The 17,528-nt window shown below is 37.7% G+C and overlaps 1 protein-coding gene across 1 annotated transcript in view; it reads right to left on the bottom strand.

Annotated features, from left to right (window-relative positions):
* PLCXD3 (phosphatidylinositol specific phospholipase C X domain containing 3) overlaps window positions 1-17,528 on the bottom strand; it is a 227,702-nt gene that overhangs the window by 67,539 nt on the left and 142,635 nt on the right. Inside the window, exon 2 of the mRNA XM_020996350.2 lies at window positions 7,101-7,809. Within this exon, the coding sequence (XP_020852009.1) occupies window positions 7,101-7,809 (709 nt within the window). The remainder of the gene's footprint in view (window positions 1-7,100; window positions 7,810-17,528) is intronic.

Here is a 17,528-nt window from a genome sequence, read left to right as displayed (position 1 = left end):
TCCCAGGGTTAAAGAGAAAAAAGTAACTGAAATCCTCCTTTTTCACTGGCTGCATGTTCTGCACAATGGAGAGTGACCTTGACAATGGAGAGGCCACTGAAGAAGTATCTTTGCTTGAAGAAGACTGATCAGTTATTCTGTCTCCATGGAAGAGAACGAGAGAAAGCAACTCTAGATGGGACAAGGAAGAACTGGTTTAGACTTCAAGGAGCACTGCATGATACTGGAATGAAAAATTTTTAAATCTCTCTTTCGAGATGTTTAAACCTAGAGTAGTTATCGCTTTATGGTCCATGGCTGCTGGAAGTACAGTCCTACCTGGCTAAAAAATGGGTTAGAATCTGAATGCAGATCAAAGTATACTTTTTTAAACTTTTTCTTATTTTTTTGTTTGTTTTCTTTCATAACATGACTAATATGGAAACATGTTTTACGTGACTCCACATGTATAACCTATATCAAATTGCTTGCCTTCTCAATGAGAGGAGAGGAAAAGAAGGGAGGGAGAGAATTTGGAACTCAAAATTAAATATATATATATATATATATATAAATTGTTTTCACATGTGATTGGAAAAATAAAGTATTTGAAGATGCCTACATAAAAAAAGAAAATGGGTTAGATAGATAATTTCAGGACGTTTCCTTTTATTCCTATTAATTCTTATGAGCCCAAAAGCTCTCAGAAGAGAGAAAAACTAAGTGGTTAGAAATCTGTGGAAGTGACTCCACAGGATTAGATGTCTTCTCTCTCACCCCCATACCTGATAGAGGGATGGATTTACCCAGTGGTCAGCTTCCAGATTCCCTGAGCTGCTTTAAGCCTTCCCCACTAGCAGAGGGGACAGTGGGAGGGTACCATGGGCAACACTGTCTCTGAAGATTCTTGAATAGTATCTCCACTAATACAATACTCAAAGCCAGTTTTTTTGCCCCATGGATTTCTAGCCCTGAATACAAGTCTTTTCTGGACTACCACATACCCCAGTGGCAGGGCTGTTCGGTTGGCTGATCAACTCTCCAGGGGGTGACAGGCCTCACAGCTGCTTTCTCCAGATAATCTAGCAGCAGATGGTAGTGGTTTTCCTGGGTAGGTGTGGATTAGCCCCAGCCCTGAGAGGAACAATAGCTTTGTTTGGTTGATGGCAATAGGGAGAGAGCGACATGGATGAGAAACCTCTCTGTAAGATATAATGTCCTATGCCTCCAGCTACTCAAAAGCATCTAGTGGCATCATGCTGGAGTCATTATGTGGAGACAACTCCAGCTTGGAATCAATAGGAGTTTTGTTCTGATGATGATGCCCTGGGGAGGTTGTGATCACATACAGTGTTCTAGCCTCCCACCATCCCAAGGCCTCCTTAACTAGGCAAAACTGTGAAGGAGCTGAAGTCTGTCTTTGGTATTCTCCTTTGCTTGGACCTAGTGCCAGAGTAATAAGTAGGAATTTTGGCACCTGGTGGGTAGTAGGGCTGTTCCCCAAACCTCAAGCCCTGGGAAGAAGCAGAGCAGGTAGAAGGTAGCAAGTGTCAGGAAGAGGGTGTGTGTCTGTGGGAAAGATGGCCAAGGGAGAGGAACAAAATTGTGAGGGATATATGAGGGTAATGGCATGGAGTAGGCAGAAAAGCCCCAGGGGACAAAGAGTATGGGCCTGGAAACAGTCAGTCTACAACCTCTAGATGTCAGTGACCCAAGGAAAAGCCCCAGTGGTCCTAGAGTTACCAGAGTCAACTTCTTGGAGTCTGGAAGTAACATGCTGTTCTCTGGTTTCCCGGGAACTTTTCTAGGAGCATCCTACCTGGGTTTGTTCCTCCCTAACTAGCCAATATGATCAACTAACTCTGGATGGTATTTTAAAGGGGGCTGATAGATTAAGGGGAAAAAAAAGAGAAACATTTTAAGTTTTCATTCCTGTCTCAAGCAATTCATGTGTATTTCAACAATGGCCTTTTAATGAAGGTGATTATAATTTTCACAATTTATGTAGGTCTAATCATGTTACTTCCCTCAAAGATCCTCAGTGACTCTGCATTGCCAACTGACTAAAATTCATGTTCCTTTGTTTGGTTCTCATGTCCTTCCTAATCTGCTAAGGGGAGAGGGAAGAGGGAAGGAAGCAAACATTTATGAACCACCTTCCGTGTGCCAGGCACTATGGCAGTGAGAAGTTTACAAATATCTCATTTGATCCTCACAACAACTCTGATTGATAGGTGCTATTATTATCTTCATTTTAGAGCTGAAGAACCTGAGGCTGAAAGAAATTAAATGCCTGTCCAGGGTCACACATAGCTAGTGTCTGAGGCCAGATTTAAACTCAGGTCTTCCCAACTCCAGCCCCAGGGGTTCTATCCACTGAGTCACCTAGCTGCCAAATAAGATTCTATTTTTCCAGACTAATTTCATATTTTTCCGCTCCATCTACTCTGTACTCTTAACAAAATGGACTAGTCACTATTGTCTGATCAAAGCCTGTGTTTTCCTAGCTCCCTGCCTCAGCTCATGCTGTTCACTAAGCCTATGATGTCAAGCCTTTAAAGTCTAACACAAACTCCATCTCTTTCAGGAATCACATTTAATGAACTTTTCATGTCAAAATGTGTATTTTAACTATTTATGCTTTTATCATTACCTACAGACTCTAAGTTTTATGAGGCCTAAACACTGGACACAGTAGACACTTAAGTGTTTGTTGAAATAATGTTCATTTCAGATATTGTAATACATGATAAAAGAAACTGAGATGTCATGGGGCATGTGAGTCTCAAATCACACTGGAAGTGATGTCCTACTGTCATTATGCCAGGCTTCCCTGGACTTGGGCTATTACTTTTCTGGAAATAAGTTCCTTCATCTGTAAAACAAATGGGTTTGACTAGATGACCTGAAATCTGTTTTTTTACTGCTTAGAAGAGAAAAAGGCAGCAAGGAGACAAATTGAAAAGCTACTGCAAAATGACTACATGATGGCAAATAACCAAATGAAAAATCCAGCCAATTATTTGGATCTTTCCAGCTGTCTGAGTGTTTGGCACTGTGTACAGAAAGAACCTGAGCTAGATCTACAAACATTTTGTCATAAAAAGCCCTGATACTTTAAAAAACCTTGTAGGCAATCTGGGTAGACTTTTGAGGTAGGAAGTATTTGTAATTTAATAAGCTTCTGCATCTTAGCAATGGACTTGATTCAAACCGCATACTTTTTTGGGAAGTGTAAAGTCTGTAGGGGTGTAGGTGCAGAGATTGGCATTTTAAAAATAAATTAAAAATAGGTTTTTAAGAAACAAATCTGTGGGAGTTTTTGTTGCTGCTGGATTCCAGCGGTGAGGACAGAACACATAGCTCCGGTGTTTGGCAATAGCAACCAGACTGAAAGCTATAGCACCTAGATCCAAGCTGGATTTAGTTTCCCTGAAGATTACCTAATATTTGTGTTAAAGGTTTTGTTAACCCAAATATTAGGTATCATAAACAAAGTATGGAGAAACTTTTAACTCTCCTTATCCTATAGACATCTATTATATGTTTATATACATATATGTATATATCACACTGCATGTACATGTATAATACTTAGATTATATATGTATATGTGTATACATACATGCATATTTTTTTCAATTGTTTTTCAGTCATATATGATTCTTACTGACCCCATCTGAGGTTTTCTTAGCAAAGACAATGGAGTGATTTGCCATTCCCTTCTCCAGCTCATTTTAAAGATGAGGAAACTGAGGCCAATAGGGTTAAGTTATTTACCCAGGATCATACAACTAGTCAGTGTCCGAGGTTAGATTTTAACTCAGGAAGATGAGTCTTCCTTACTCCAGGCACTCTATACACTATACACTATACACTATGGCCCACTGCACCATCTAGCTCTTCCCTTTTCCTTCCCCTATTGTATAAATGAGCAGCTATAACATAAAAACCAACAAAAAGGATAATTCCAATATTCCCCACAAACTTGATAATTGGTGAGAAAAAGACAATCTCATTCTTTCTACTTCTCTACCTTATTTAAAGTAGGTAGCATTCCTATCCCAGAAAGATAGAATACAGAAGAGTGCAAAGTACAGAATAAAGGGGGAAAGGAAAAGGTAAATGGTTACCAGAAATTTGGTTTGGGATGCAAAAGTACTCTGATCCAAAATTTGGAAAGACACTGCACTGGACAGTATGTTATGATAAAGGAGATTCACTTTTGTACCAGTAAGTAAATCTTACATTCCACCTTTTACCTAATAGGATATGAGATTTTTGAGTGCCATAGTGGTTTCACTCTTGCCTTTGAAACTCTAGTGACTGGCACATAGTAGGTTCTTTATAAATGCTTATTGACTGATTGACTAAAAAACCCATGTTCTATAGTTATTTCACTAAGGTAGGCTTTAGACAATATTGTAATACAAGAACAGTGTGTATTCAATTGCCTCCCTCCCCTCCCCCAACCCCGCTCTCCACACACTGGTCTTTCCCATTTCCTTTCCCACTAATCAATTTACTTGTGATACTCTGTAATCAATCAACCAAAAAGAATTTATCAAGAACCCCCTATGTACCAAGCATTGTGTTAGGTGTTGCTATGATTAACTATTTCAATTGACTAATTTGAGGGAAGGTGTTAATGATTTGTTAGGGGGTATTCTTTCATGATAATTGTGATTATTTAAAGGGAGCAAATGAAAAAATAAACATGAGATTTATGCTGAGAAAGCAACAGTTATAGAAGTAATTATTTACTCAAGGCAAAGGTTTGCCTCAGTGTTCTATTTCAGTTTTTCATTTGCATGTGACAGGCTGGAGAACTTTGGCGTCAATGTGAAGTCTGATTCAGTGAAAGTCTGATTCAGTCTTCTGTGTTTCAGCTTTTTATTAGTATATGAAAATCTGGGGAACTTTGACAATAACAATCAGGGAACTCTGAATCTCTGAACTGTTTTAAGATCATTGGATGAATGTACTTTGCCTGATTATAGTTCAGCTGGTGGAGATCAGATTTTGGTTACTCATACTGAGTTGCAGTGTTGTTTCCTAAGGTGAGGATCGATTTCTGAACCAGGCAGAATAAGAAGTGAAAGGGTCAGAGAAGAGACCTCAAAGATGTTGTGAAATCAAAGTTACAGCTCTTTGCCCTATCACTTTTTGCTAGGAAGAATTAGATGGTAAAAGAAAGGATATCTATCTTTATCTTCTTTGCCACCTATTTTTGAGACAGTGGAGAAGAGGAAGAGGAAAGAAGGTACTTTTATCTACTGCTAGGAGGATAGAGAAGAAGAGGAAAGAAAATATTTCTCTGAGTTGCCAAGGAGGAAGAGGGGAACCTTAGAGTCACCAGAGGGAGCAGGACTGGAAAAGTTTTCTGCCAATCCTAAACTGAGTCTCTGACTTTCAGAAACAGTATAGTACCACCTCTGCTGAAAGCATCAGCTGAGTCTCAAATTAGAATTGTAGAATTGTATGAGTAGGAGTAAACCCATTTCAGCAGAGAAAAAGCCCAGCATAAAAGAGGAGTAACAATGGAGCTGTCTAGTTATTGACCCATGCCTTTGAGATAACATGCCCTATGATATTCACGCCCCACCTAACAACTGAATCATTAGTCCAACATAATTACAACACCCATTGGTGAAATTTGAAAGAACAGTTTCTGGGAAAGAAAAAGGGGATCAATGCTCAAAGTTTCTGAGCTGTGAGTCACTGTGACTACCTGTGTTCTTTACACGTATACCACATTAACCTCAGTGATGTAAGTTTGTACCCACTCTACCTTATGGTCTTTGTGCATTTCTGTGCGAGTGCAACCCAGATTTATAAGTGGAATATTATATAATTTTAGTCTTTGCTTTGCCTTCTGTTTAGTTTTTTTAAAATTTATTAAGAAGTAATGGAGGTATCTTGCCTGGTTTGCAAATAGGAAAAACATGATTAGGGACTCATGAATTTAAAGTATAGTAGGAATAGTTACCCATCATGATTGTCCCTAGAAAAGTGGAATACTAATACACTGTTGGTGGAACTGTGAAATGATCCAACCATTTTGGAAAGCAATCTGGAATTATGCCCAAAGAGTTATAAAACTGTATACCATTTGACCCAGCAATACCACTATTAGGTCTTTTTCCCAAAGTGAGCAGGGAATAAGGAAAAGAATCTATATGTTCTAAAATATTTATAGCAGCTCTCTTTGCAGTGGCAAAGAACTAGAAATTGAAGGGATGCCTATCCATTGGGGAATGGCTAAACAAGTTGTTGTATATGATTGTGATGGAATACTGCTGTGCTGTAAGAAATGATGAGCTGGTTGATTTTAGAAGAAAAAAAAACAAAGACTTGCATGAAATAATGAAGAGTGAAATGAGCAGGACCAAGAGAATGTTGTATACAGTAACAGTAATATTGTTCAAAGATTCTGAGTATTATTAATGCTCAGATCAACTACAAAGGATCTATGAGGGAAGATGCTATCTACCTCTAGAGAAAGAACTAATACATAACTGTGCCAAATGGTGGCCTTCTCTAGTGTGGGGTGGTGAAGGAGACAGTTCAGAACTTTAAATGTAACAAAAAAATTAGCTTACTTTAAAAAGAAAAGTGATCTGTAGAAGCCACTCTACCTTTTTAGAAATCTTAACCTACTAGAATAATTATAGGTTGAGGGAAAATGAGTTGAGAGAGAAAAATGAAGGGAGTGATCTATGACCATCAGAACTATGAATGTGTTAAATGACTAGCTAATTCAATCAACTAATTTAAGCTTAGATGTTAATGCTTAATAGTGATTTTTTTACATTTAAATATATTTGCAACAGGCATTTTCATATTATCTTCTCAATTCATCACCTATTCAAGAAAATATTTACATTTTTAAAGTAGCCTTCAATCTCTTAACATAAGTAAATAATAAGGAAATTTTAGATGTTGTGACATGGATGGTGGGGTAGACATTGGGTGGAAGGGGTGGGGAAATTTCAGTCTCCTTAAATAATAGCACTTAAGCAAGCCCCAATCTACCTGCTTGTAAGGCTAGCCTACACACTAATACAAGTGGCATCTTAGAAAAAGGGAGGTATTAGACCACACTTCTAAACGATTCTTACCTTTCTGTGATTGTTTCTCTGAGACCACTGGCTACCCCCTTGACCACAGTACTAGCTTTAGGGGTCAGCACCACCTGAGATATAAAAAAAGAACCCTTCTTCCTTCTCTCAGTAATGGACGCCTGGAGAAACTGGATCAGTTTTTCAGGATCTGTTGTGTTGGCCCAGGGAGCTGGCATCATCTGCCCAGGCCAGAGAAAGGGCACCTCCAGAGCTACTGGGCTGTGATAAAAGACCAAGACTTGGTAATCTTTCTCCCACAGGTACTTCAGACTCACTTCATGGGCAAAAATTGCTGGGCACATTTTATTCCCAAAGATGTCTTTCAGCATTTGGACGAGTTTTTCGTGATGGTATTTCTGCATTCCGTAGAAGTGGTTGAAGTCCAAGAAGACCACCTCCCTGTGGTGATCTGTGAGGAAGGCATTAATCTCTTCCAGACCTTCATTCACTTTGGCACTGAACAGACCATGAGCAAAGTAAAGCTCATTGTCAGGGTCCCTGGGCTTGGTGGAAATTCGGAGGTCAAAGTACCGGATCCCGGCCCCCAGCTGACCAGTAAAATTCATCGTCTGAGTTGCTAACCATTTCCTCATGAGCTTTTTGGCCACAGTTCCAAACACAGAGACAAAATTCTGGACAGTTTCTGGTTGCTCGGGTCCTACTGGAGAAGCTTCATCAATGTAGAAACTGAAGGAATCATGAGATCCTAAAAAGATGACAAAGCACAGTGCAGTTAGATGCCAGCATTTAAAATCAGGGTATTACTTATCTTTCCCTTCCAAGGGTATTCCATATATTCATTTTCAACATGAGACAGGGAAAAAAAACCCAACAACTCACTAATGCTTATCCTTATTGATTCCCACTTAAACAAGATTGCTTTTTAAAAATTTCTTCCTGATGTGTTATGCAGAGATCAATTTCACATCAAGAAGGAGCTTAAAATTATGGGGAAATTTCTTCTGAGTGAAGTTTAAAAGATTGGCACACCACAGTCATACTACTGACCTCAGTTTGAATTCTGCCTCAGAAACTTAGTAGCTGTGTGACTCTGAATGAGTCATTTAGCCTGTATCATCCTCAGTTTCTTAATCTATAAAATGGGGATAATAATAACACCTACCTCATAGTGTTTTTGTGAGGTTCAAATGAAATAACATGAGTGAAGTACTTTGGAAACCTACATAAATGCTAGCTATCATTACTATCATCATTATTATACATACGTGATCCAAATTTTCATGTACATGGTACAAGCAGCCACCTACACAGTATCATTTGAGTTTTCAGAGCCATTATGAATCCCCACATGTCGTTCTCATTCTCCTGTCCCCTCCATTTTGATTTGAAATTCCCTATTTTTAAAATTTCTACCTCCTTTGTCATAGAAACAGATGACAAGTGCTAGTTATAACTTAACATTATTCTCTCCCCAGAATTCCCCCTTCCACTTTGGAAATCAATAAGATCTGAAAACTTGAAGGTAGAATGTCCTCCTAGGAGAATGAAATCCGTTGACTTTTTTTTTTAAAGCATCTGATAATATCTATACTTTTGAAACTATGTGCAGGGTGACCCTCAAGGGACAGATTACTATTTTGAAATAATCAGACTCAATATCAGAAATGTACTCAAAATTCAATTTTAATGTTAAAAAATAGTTCTTTGATTCTTGGGCAAGATGTGTTGAAGAGTTAAAAGTCAAGCTCATGCATATTGGTGCCTCCTACCAGAGAGGAAAAAAAGTATGTGCTTAGACTGCAAAGAATCACTAATTCATAGAATCTGAGAGTTGAAAAAGGACCTTGGTAGCTACTGAGACAAAAAGAACCCCCTCTCAAACATCCTTACAAATGGTTCTCCAGCTTCTGCTTGAAAATCTCCAAAGAAGGGAAACCCACTATATCTTAAGGTAGTCATTCTTCTTTTGGATGTATCCATTCATTAAAATTTATATTTCCCTTGAAACTAAATTAAATTAGTCTCTTTTCAACTTCCATCCATTGCTCCTGGTTTTGCCCTCTGGGCTAAACAGAACTAATCTAGTCCTTTCTCCACATGACAATCCTTCAAATAATTGAAGGCAGCTAGCATGTTCCCCTCTGAGTCTTCTTCCAACCTAAATATTCCCAGTTCCTTCAACTGAACCTCATATGACGTAGAGTCAACACTCTCCAGCATCCTGGTTGCCCTCTAACTTATCGACGTACTTCTTAAGCAACAACACCCAGAACTGAACATAATACTCCAGGTGAAGTCTGACAAGAGCAGAGAACAGTAGTACTAATGCTTTCCAATTTTTGGAAGCCGAGTGCCTCTTTTGCAGTCCAAGACCACATTAGTGATATGCTATCTATCCTTTTATCCAAGTTATTAATAAAACTGTTAAATATAACTTCTTATTTTCAACATCCACAGCTTTCAATGCACGAGCAAGGAGAACTGGTTAAGACAGAGTGCTCCATGGACCACTGCAGACCCCCGAGACTCTGGCATGGGGTTCAAGAGGTCAAAACTATTTTCACAAAAATATTAAGATATCAATTATGTATTAAAATAGCCTTTATTTTTCCAACTATACATGTGTGTGATGCTGAATTTTCTTCATATACTTTAACCAAAGCAACAGATGGAATGAAGAAGATATGAGAATCCCACTGTCTTATATTAAGCCAGACAGCTAAGAGATTTGCAAAAATATGTAAAGTAGTGCCACTCTTCTCATTGACTTTTCGTTTTTGAAAATATAGTTTTTTTAAATTAAAAATACTTTATATTACCATGCAATTGGCTTATTGTCATTTAAATGAACTAATAATATGTTAATAGTTTTAATTTTGAATATAATAGATAGTGATAGATATAATCCACATAAACAAAGCTCTTTGGGGTCCTCAATAATTTTTAAGAGTCTAACGAGGTCATGAGAACTGATGGGCTAAGGTAAAATTGGGACACAGAAAAAGTTTGCTTGAGGATCTCCACAACTCACTGTACTGCTTTCCTCTCTACCATTACCAGGGTCTCCCTATATTCTCTTTGGGTTTTCCCATTCTGATCCTCTCTGGTCATGGTCTTTGCACTGGTCCCTTTATTGGAAAAAAAAATAACTGGTCATCACCCTCTTTCCTCCCAGTCCTATTCTCTGATAACTTAACTCATCGGGGCTAAAGTGATTCAACTACATTGATATACTATCATCAACACTGATAAAAATTCTAAGTTGACAATGCTTTGGCTCTTGCAGGCTTGTCCATAAAAGGAAGAGGAGGGTAAGGAGAAAAGTTGACTTATACAAAGTAAACCAAGATTCATAAAAGGTCAACAACTATCAAACTTATGATTAACTTTTCTAGGGAAATATTTTTGGCTTTACTAAAATTTGTTTTCAAGCTAAAATCATATGTCAGGGGACCAATGAAAAAGAATGCTATCCATATCCTACCAGAGAAGTGTTGAACTAAATATGAAGAATGAGACACACATATTTAGACATGGCCAATATGGGAATTTGTTTTACATGATTGTACACATTTGTTACAAGGGTTAGGTTTTCCTTCCCCACACGCATTGGAAGGAACAAAAATAAATGCTTGTCAATTGAAAAAAAAATTTTAAAAAGCTTTCTACCTCTCTGAAAGGGAAGGTGGAATGTCTTGGAAAATAATGGGAGATAGTGTTTTAAGGAAAATAAGAAAGAAATGGAATTGGATCAAAATTTATCAAAGCATGAATGAATTACTGCTTTGGCTTTACCACAGGCATGTCCCTTTATAACACTGCAACTTTGCAAACAGAGACAAATCATGGAAACTCACTGATTTTGAACAGAACCAGCAAAAAGTTAACACACCATTATTTGGAGTCCCCATGACAAATCAGCTAGTATTCAAGGCAAGTCATCTCAGTGTTCCAAGTAAAGTAAAACTAAAAACAGGAAAGATGGATGAGCATCCTTAAGAAGCAAATGATCTTTTCCAGAAGAGTCCCTTTTTCCTGACTTCCTATGGATCAGAACCCATGTCTATTTGAATTGCTTTGTGTACAGGGTTGAGTACAGGGTGAGGAACAAATTAATATTTACAACAGTAGATATGACTTAAACTCACAGAATATCAGAGCTTAAAGAAACTTTGGCATTCATCAATGCCTCGCCTGGACTTTTTTTTTTACAGATAGAGAAACTAAGGCCCAGAAAGATGAAATAATCTTGGTCACGAGTAAGGCATAACTGGGCCAATCACCCAGGAAATTTTACTGCTGCTGTGGTTCATTTTCCACCACAACACTGACTAATGATAATAAGAACAACTAGATGAAAAATGTCACTATTTGTGCCAGGGCTTGGGTTTATTTCTCCTACCCACCCCACACACACAGTGGAGAAAAATGATCATGTTATTAGGGCAAAAAAAAAAGGATTCATTTTTATGATTTGATTTTGGTCTGGAAATTTACACAGCAAAATCGAGCATTTTCATTACAATATTGTGTTTTCTGCCTGTTGGGGGAAAAAAAAAACACAGGCTTTTATGACTAGAGGGGAAATGTGAAAAAAGAAAAGATTTTCCCTATCAATTTCTTTAAAAGTCTTTTAAAATTAATTTCTTCTAAGCCTAATAAATCAATCTTGTTTTGCTAAGGAGATCCCTTTGGGGTCAGACCAAGAAAAGGTTTTGTTGCAAAGGCCCAAAAGTCTAATCTGGAAACCTGGAGTTATAATAAAAAGAAGTCAGACTTATTTATATGAATGTTTTTGTGTGTCTTTCAATATTCAAATGTAGACACACAACACACACACATACATACACACACACACACACATACACACATATATGGAATAGGTGGTGCAGTGGATAGAGTATTAGGCCTGCAGTCAGAAAGGTTCCTCTTCCTGAGTTCAAATCTGGCCTCAGATACTTATTAGCTGTACAATCTTGGGCAAGTCACTTAACCCTGTTTGCCTCAATTTCCTCAACTTTAAAATGAGTTGGAGAAGGAAATGGCAAACCACTCCATCATATTTGCCAAGAAAACCCCAAAAAGGGGTCACAAAGAATCAGACAGGACTGAAAAATGACTAAAAAACAACATACATATACATGTATATATGTGTGTATATATATATGTATATGTGTGTGTAATATATATGTATACACACATACATATGTGTATATGTGTGTGTATATATATATACAGAGAGAGAGAGAGAGAGAGAGAGAGAGGAGAGAGAGAGAGAGAGAGAGAGAGAGAGAGAGAGAGGAATATAATGTGTTTTTCACAGATGGCTGGTGAGATAAATGATACCATGGACCCAGTGAAGTGCTGAAATATAAAGAGATAGAAGTTGGGCAGAGGAAGACATTCTGGCCCGGATTTTTCAGACAATACTATCAATTTCTCAATTCTTTTCTGGACATATAAAAGCAGAAACTCAGAAACTAAAATTTATAAAAATATGATGATACATACATATGTGTATATATGTGTATATATACATATATATGAAAATGTTTTAATATAAGTGAAATTACATTAATTTGTACAATATAGAAATAATTTTAGAGAGTTTCTTAGCATGTTATTTGGCATTTCATTTTGTGATAGAGGATTAATTAATTCATAAAAATTTTCGAGCACCTATTGTTCACAAAACATTGTAGTAAAGCAGACCTGCCCAACTTGGCAGTAAATAGGGGCCAAAATTAAAATACGCTAAACTTCTTAAGGCTGCGGAAAGGTTAGAGTAGAGACAGATGATGATGTTTGGTTGCAGCAGATGTCACATGACAAACAGGAGAGTGCTCCATGGCAACCTTATGGTTTTTTCCAGGGCAGCCTGAAATCCTTTGGCAGGCCATTTGTTGTGTAGGCCTGTACTAAAGTATACAAAGGTAATGGATTGTAAATTTTAGGATCATATAGCACAGATCTAGAGCAGGAAGGACCCTCAGAGACCATCTAGTTCAACTTTCTAATTTTACAGATGAGAAAACTGAGGCTCAAGGAGATTAAGTAACTTGCCCAAGATGAAATAAAGAATTGAGATAAATATCCCATTAATTCAGGCAATCTCCCCCAAACAAACAAAAAAGGCCAGCATCCTGTTCCCAGTGATTTGAAGATTTCAGGCAAAAGGTCTTCTATGTGAGGGTAGAAAGTTAAGCTGCTTTCTAAGACTCTATACTAAATATTCTGAGATGTGATACAGCAGTGCAATGTGCTCTGCAAACATTTTTTCAGAAATCACCTCTATGTAATCGGTGGACTAAGTAATGCCATCTAGGATATGAATGATGACAAAATGAGGCAGGTTGGTCATGTGGCAAGAGTTCAGGATAACTGATAGACCCATCTGAATGCTGCTCTGGTACCAATAAAATACATAAAGATAGATTAGAAGGCCACCAGCACACAGGACAGATTCCTAGTGGAGAACCTATGGAATAATATGAGCAAGAATTGTCCTAGATGAAAAGGCAGGAATGGATTATGGTTTGCACAGATAGCTGGTAAAATCAATGATACACCATGGACCTAATGAAGCATTGAAATATAAAGAGATAGAGGCTGGGCAGAGGAAGAAGTCCTGGACTAGATTTTCCAGACAATGCTATCAATTGTTCAGTTCTCTTCTGTATATAAGATTTTGCTGCTATCCATTCAATTGTAAGGAAAGAAGGAAATAAGAAATTATTAAGTGCCTACTATGTGTGATATGTGACTGGGCAAGTCACTTAACTCTGTTTGCCTCAGTTTCCTCATCTGTAAAATGAGCTGGAGAAGGGAATGGCAAACCAGTACCTTTGCCAAGAAAACCCCAAACAAGGTTAGGAAGAGTTAGACATGACTGAAATGATGAACAATACTATGTGTGATGTAGGTTCTGTTATTATTCTCATTTTACAGTTGAGGGAACTAATGTAGGTGAATATTAAGTGACTTACCAAGAGTCACACAACTAGTAAGTGTCTGAGGTTAGATCTGAACTCAAGTTTTCCTGACTTCAGACCCAAATCTCTATCTATTATATCACTTAGCTACTTCTAGAAAAAAAAAAGTCAACCTTAGAGTTATTCCATATAGAAAGTTAGTTTCCTTATTTTGAGACACATAGTTATTGTAAGATATGATCTACAAGTATCAGTCTGTGTTTGGTGAACAAAGTTTTCCTCGGAAAACACCTGCTAATTGGTTATCATTGATTAATAAAGATAAAAGGCAAAAGCATAGAACGAGGGTCCTGCCTTCCATGGCAAGATATAAACATTCTAAGTCAAAGGGGTAAGGAGAACAAAAGGTATATGTGAACCTGCACTGTTGGTCAGTTATGACCCATTTATTCACCCTGATTGTTATCTATGAAGACACTAATTATAGAACAGCCAGAAAACTCTTTCCTTAGGAGCCATATACCTTTAAAATACCTGAAAGGCACAGCTTCGTTAGGCCCTACCTAGTCAAATATGATGATTGTCTCATCTGCAGACTTATGATATCACCTTTTTATTATTTATACTCATATTATTATTTATTATTTATATTATGATATTAAATATACTATTTAATAGCATAACAATAATTATAATATCAAATATATTAATAATATTGAATTTATATTTAATATAATTATAATGTTAAATACATTATTTGTTATTTGTATTGTTATGTTATTTATTATTTATTATTTATATTATGATGACCCTGCATGTCATCATGGATACACAGCTTCCATCAGCAAGGCAAGAAAGAGGAAAGAGCCTCAAGACAATCGGGAAAGAAAATGATTGAAACAAGTAATGGAAAGCAATTTGGAATAATGCCAACAAAGTGATTAAACTCTCCAACCTCTCTGACCCAGAGATCCCACTGCTAGACATATATCCCAAATAATAATGGCTAGCATTTACATAGTACTTTAGGGTTGGTAAGGCTCTTTACAAACATTATCTCATTTTATCCTCACAGCAGCCCTGGAATATAGGTGTCATTATAACTCTATTTTACAATTAAGAAAACTGTGGCAGATGCAAGTTCAACAGCTTGCCCTGGTTCACACAGCTAGGCAGAATTTGAACTCAGGGCTTCCTGACTCCAGACCCAGTGGTCCCATGTATACATCAAAATATTCATAGCAGCATTTTTATGTAGCACCAAGAAAATAGAAATAATAACAACAAAGTGGCCAATCTTTTTGGAAATGTGTGATCAAACTGTGGCACACAAGTGCAAAGGAAAATAAAGAATTCAGAGGAACACGAGAAAATGTAGGAAAACTGACATAACATGAAGTAGGAAGGAGGAGGACAAAATGGACACTGGCTATACTCATGCAAATGCAAAGATCAGCAACATAAAGAACCAAAACCTCTTAACTGTGATGGCCAAATCTGACTGTGAAGAAGGGATGAAGAAATGAAACCTCCTTCCTTCTTTGACAAGGTCAGGGACTATAGCTTTAGAACATTACATATATACTGTCAGACTCAGTTGATGTATTGGAAAGTTTTCAGAACTACTTCCTTCATTTTTTTTTTTATTGCTGCAAGGATTAGCTGTCTGGATACAGAAAAGGAGATGGTTATACTGGAAATGAAGGTCACATAAAAAATAGAAGATATCGATTTTTAAGGAGAAGTAAAAAAAAGTCAGTTTTTGGCTTAGGGATTTGGGTATAAAATATATGGTTACTCATCATTCTGCTAAAACAGCCACATTCTAATCTAGAGCAAACTAAATTACCTTATTTCCCTGTAGCTTTGATCTTCTTCCTCAGAAGATTCATATACTTCCCTGTTATAGAAATTGCTATCAGATGGAGACTAAATCCTGCCCCCTCTTCACTTCCTATATTTCCATCATATTTATGAAAGATACATCTGTGGGCTGGTTCTCTGATTACTCAGTTTTTAGGTTTAGAAGTGATTTCCATTTCAAAATCCACTGAAATTTTGCTTTAACTGACATCAAAGGAAATATATTTGTTCAACCTTATCTATGATTTTGGAGACAAGACAGACTGAAAAGGCCAGGACTCAACTTACCCTGAGACTGACAATTAAATATATATGTACTGGCCTTTGAATGAAGGCTGTGACTTCGTCAAGATAATTACTGTTCCCATAATTATCATCAAGCACCCCATGCCTGTAGAAGAGACAGCTGGCCAATGTGTCCGTGTACTTCACCCAGCTTCTCTGCTCTGCTTGTCTACTTTACTCTGTCAGCTGCTGAGTGCTTGGATTTACAAGAATCCCGCTTATGGGCAGCAGGTTTCTTGAGTATTTTATATTTCCGTACCTCTGTAAGAATAGAGAAAACAGCAGTGGAGAGGTGAAATGTGTCTGCTTTCAAACTGTGCAAGATGTGAACCAAAATAAAGCTGGGGTGGGAGTGGGGGGCAAATGAGGCTAAAAGGATTCCATTTTTTTTTTAATCAATGAGCATTTTTCTTGGATGGAGTAGATCTGCATTTCTCTCTTTTTCTCTCTTTCTCACTGTGTGTGCTTGTGTATATGTGGATCTCTCATTTTATGTAAGGAGAAATGGAGGCACAGAATAGCATCTTAGAGTGTTGATGCCTCCTCTCCCTCCTTTTTCTCATCCAAATTCCATCCATGCTATAAGAACCAGCTCAGTCCCCCCATGTTCCACGAAGTCTCCTCACACCACTTCAGTCCCTACTGATCTTACTTCTCTGAAATCCTGGTGCACCTCTTGTTTGTCACTAGTGGTCACCTGGCACTTAAGAATCATGGCCACCTTGTTATAACTCTCTGATGTCATCCTGCTTTATTATATAACTTTTCTTGAGTCCCTGTCTTATCTCCCTACCTAGATCAAAAGCCTCTTGTCAGACACTTTTTTGTATTCCCCAGACTGTTTTGCTGTCTAGTAGATGCTTCAAAAAATTGTTTATTTAGTGGCATGAATGAGAACAAAGGTCTCCCAACTTTTATATTCTAGCCAGTACTATTCTCCTGGATGAGCCTACCAAGGTAACCAACCATTGGTGCTATCAAAGGCCTCAAGTTGTAGTCAGAAAAGGTAAAAACAAATACTGGGTTTGCTAGAATGCAGGACAGGATTAAGATGCAGAGCTGGGAAGTTGTTACCTCTGATTCACCATGGCTCAAATCCTGGGACAGGAAAAGAAGTTGTGTCTACAGATTAGGAGATGTCCACCTCCCTCTGACTCAGGACCAGCCATTCATTAGTCACTGTGCTAGAGTGGGTGTGAGTCCCCATTCAATAATAAAGACAGATAGTTCTGTAAATTGAGGGTGTAGGTTAAATCAGGGGTTCTTAACCTTTTTTTTGGGCATTTTGACAGCCTGCTGAAGCCTATGGACCTTGTCTCAGAATAATGTTTCTTAATGCATAAAATAAATAGGAGCAGGGGACTCTACACTTAGTGAGGAGCAT

Source organism: Phascolarctos cinereus, unplaced genomic scaffold, assembly GCF_003287225.1.
Source record: "Phascolarctos cinereus isolate Bilbo 61053 unplaced genomic scaffold, phaCin_HiC Scaffold_4;HRSCAF=312, whole genome shotgun sequence".
NCBI lineage: Eukaryota > Metazoa > Chordata > Mammalia > Diprotodontia > Phascolarctidae > Phascolarctos > Phascolarctos cinereus.
The sequence above is the reverse complement of the archived record's forward strand: the minus strand, read 5'-3'. Positions and strand labels throughout refer to the sequence as shown.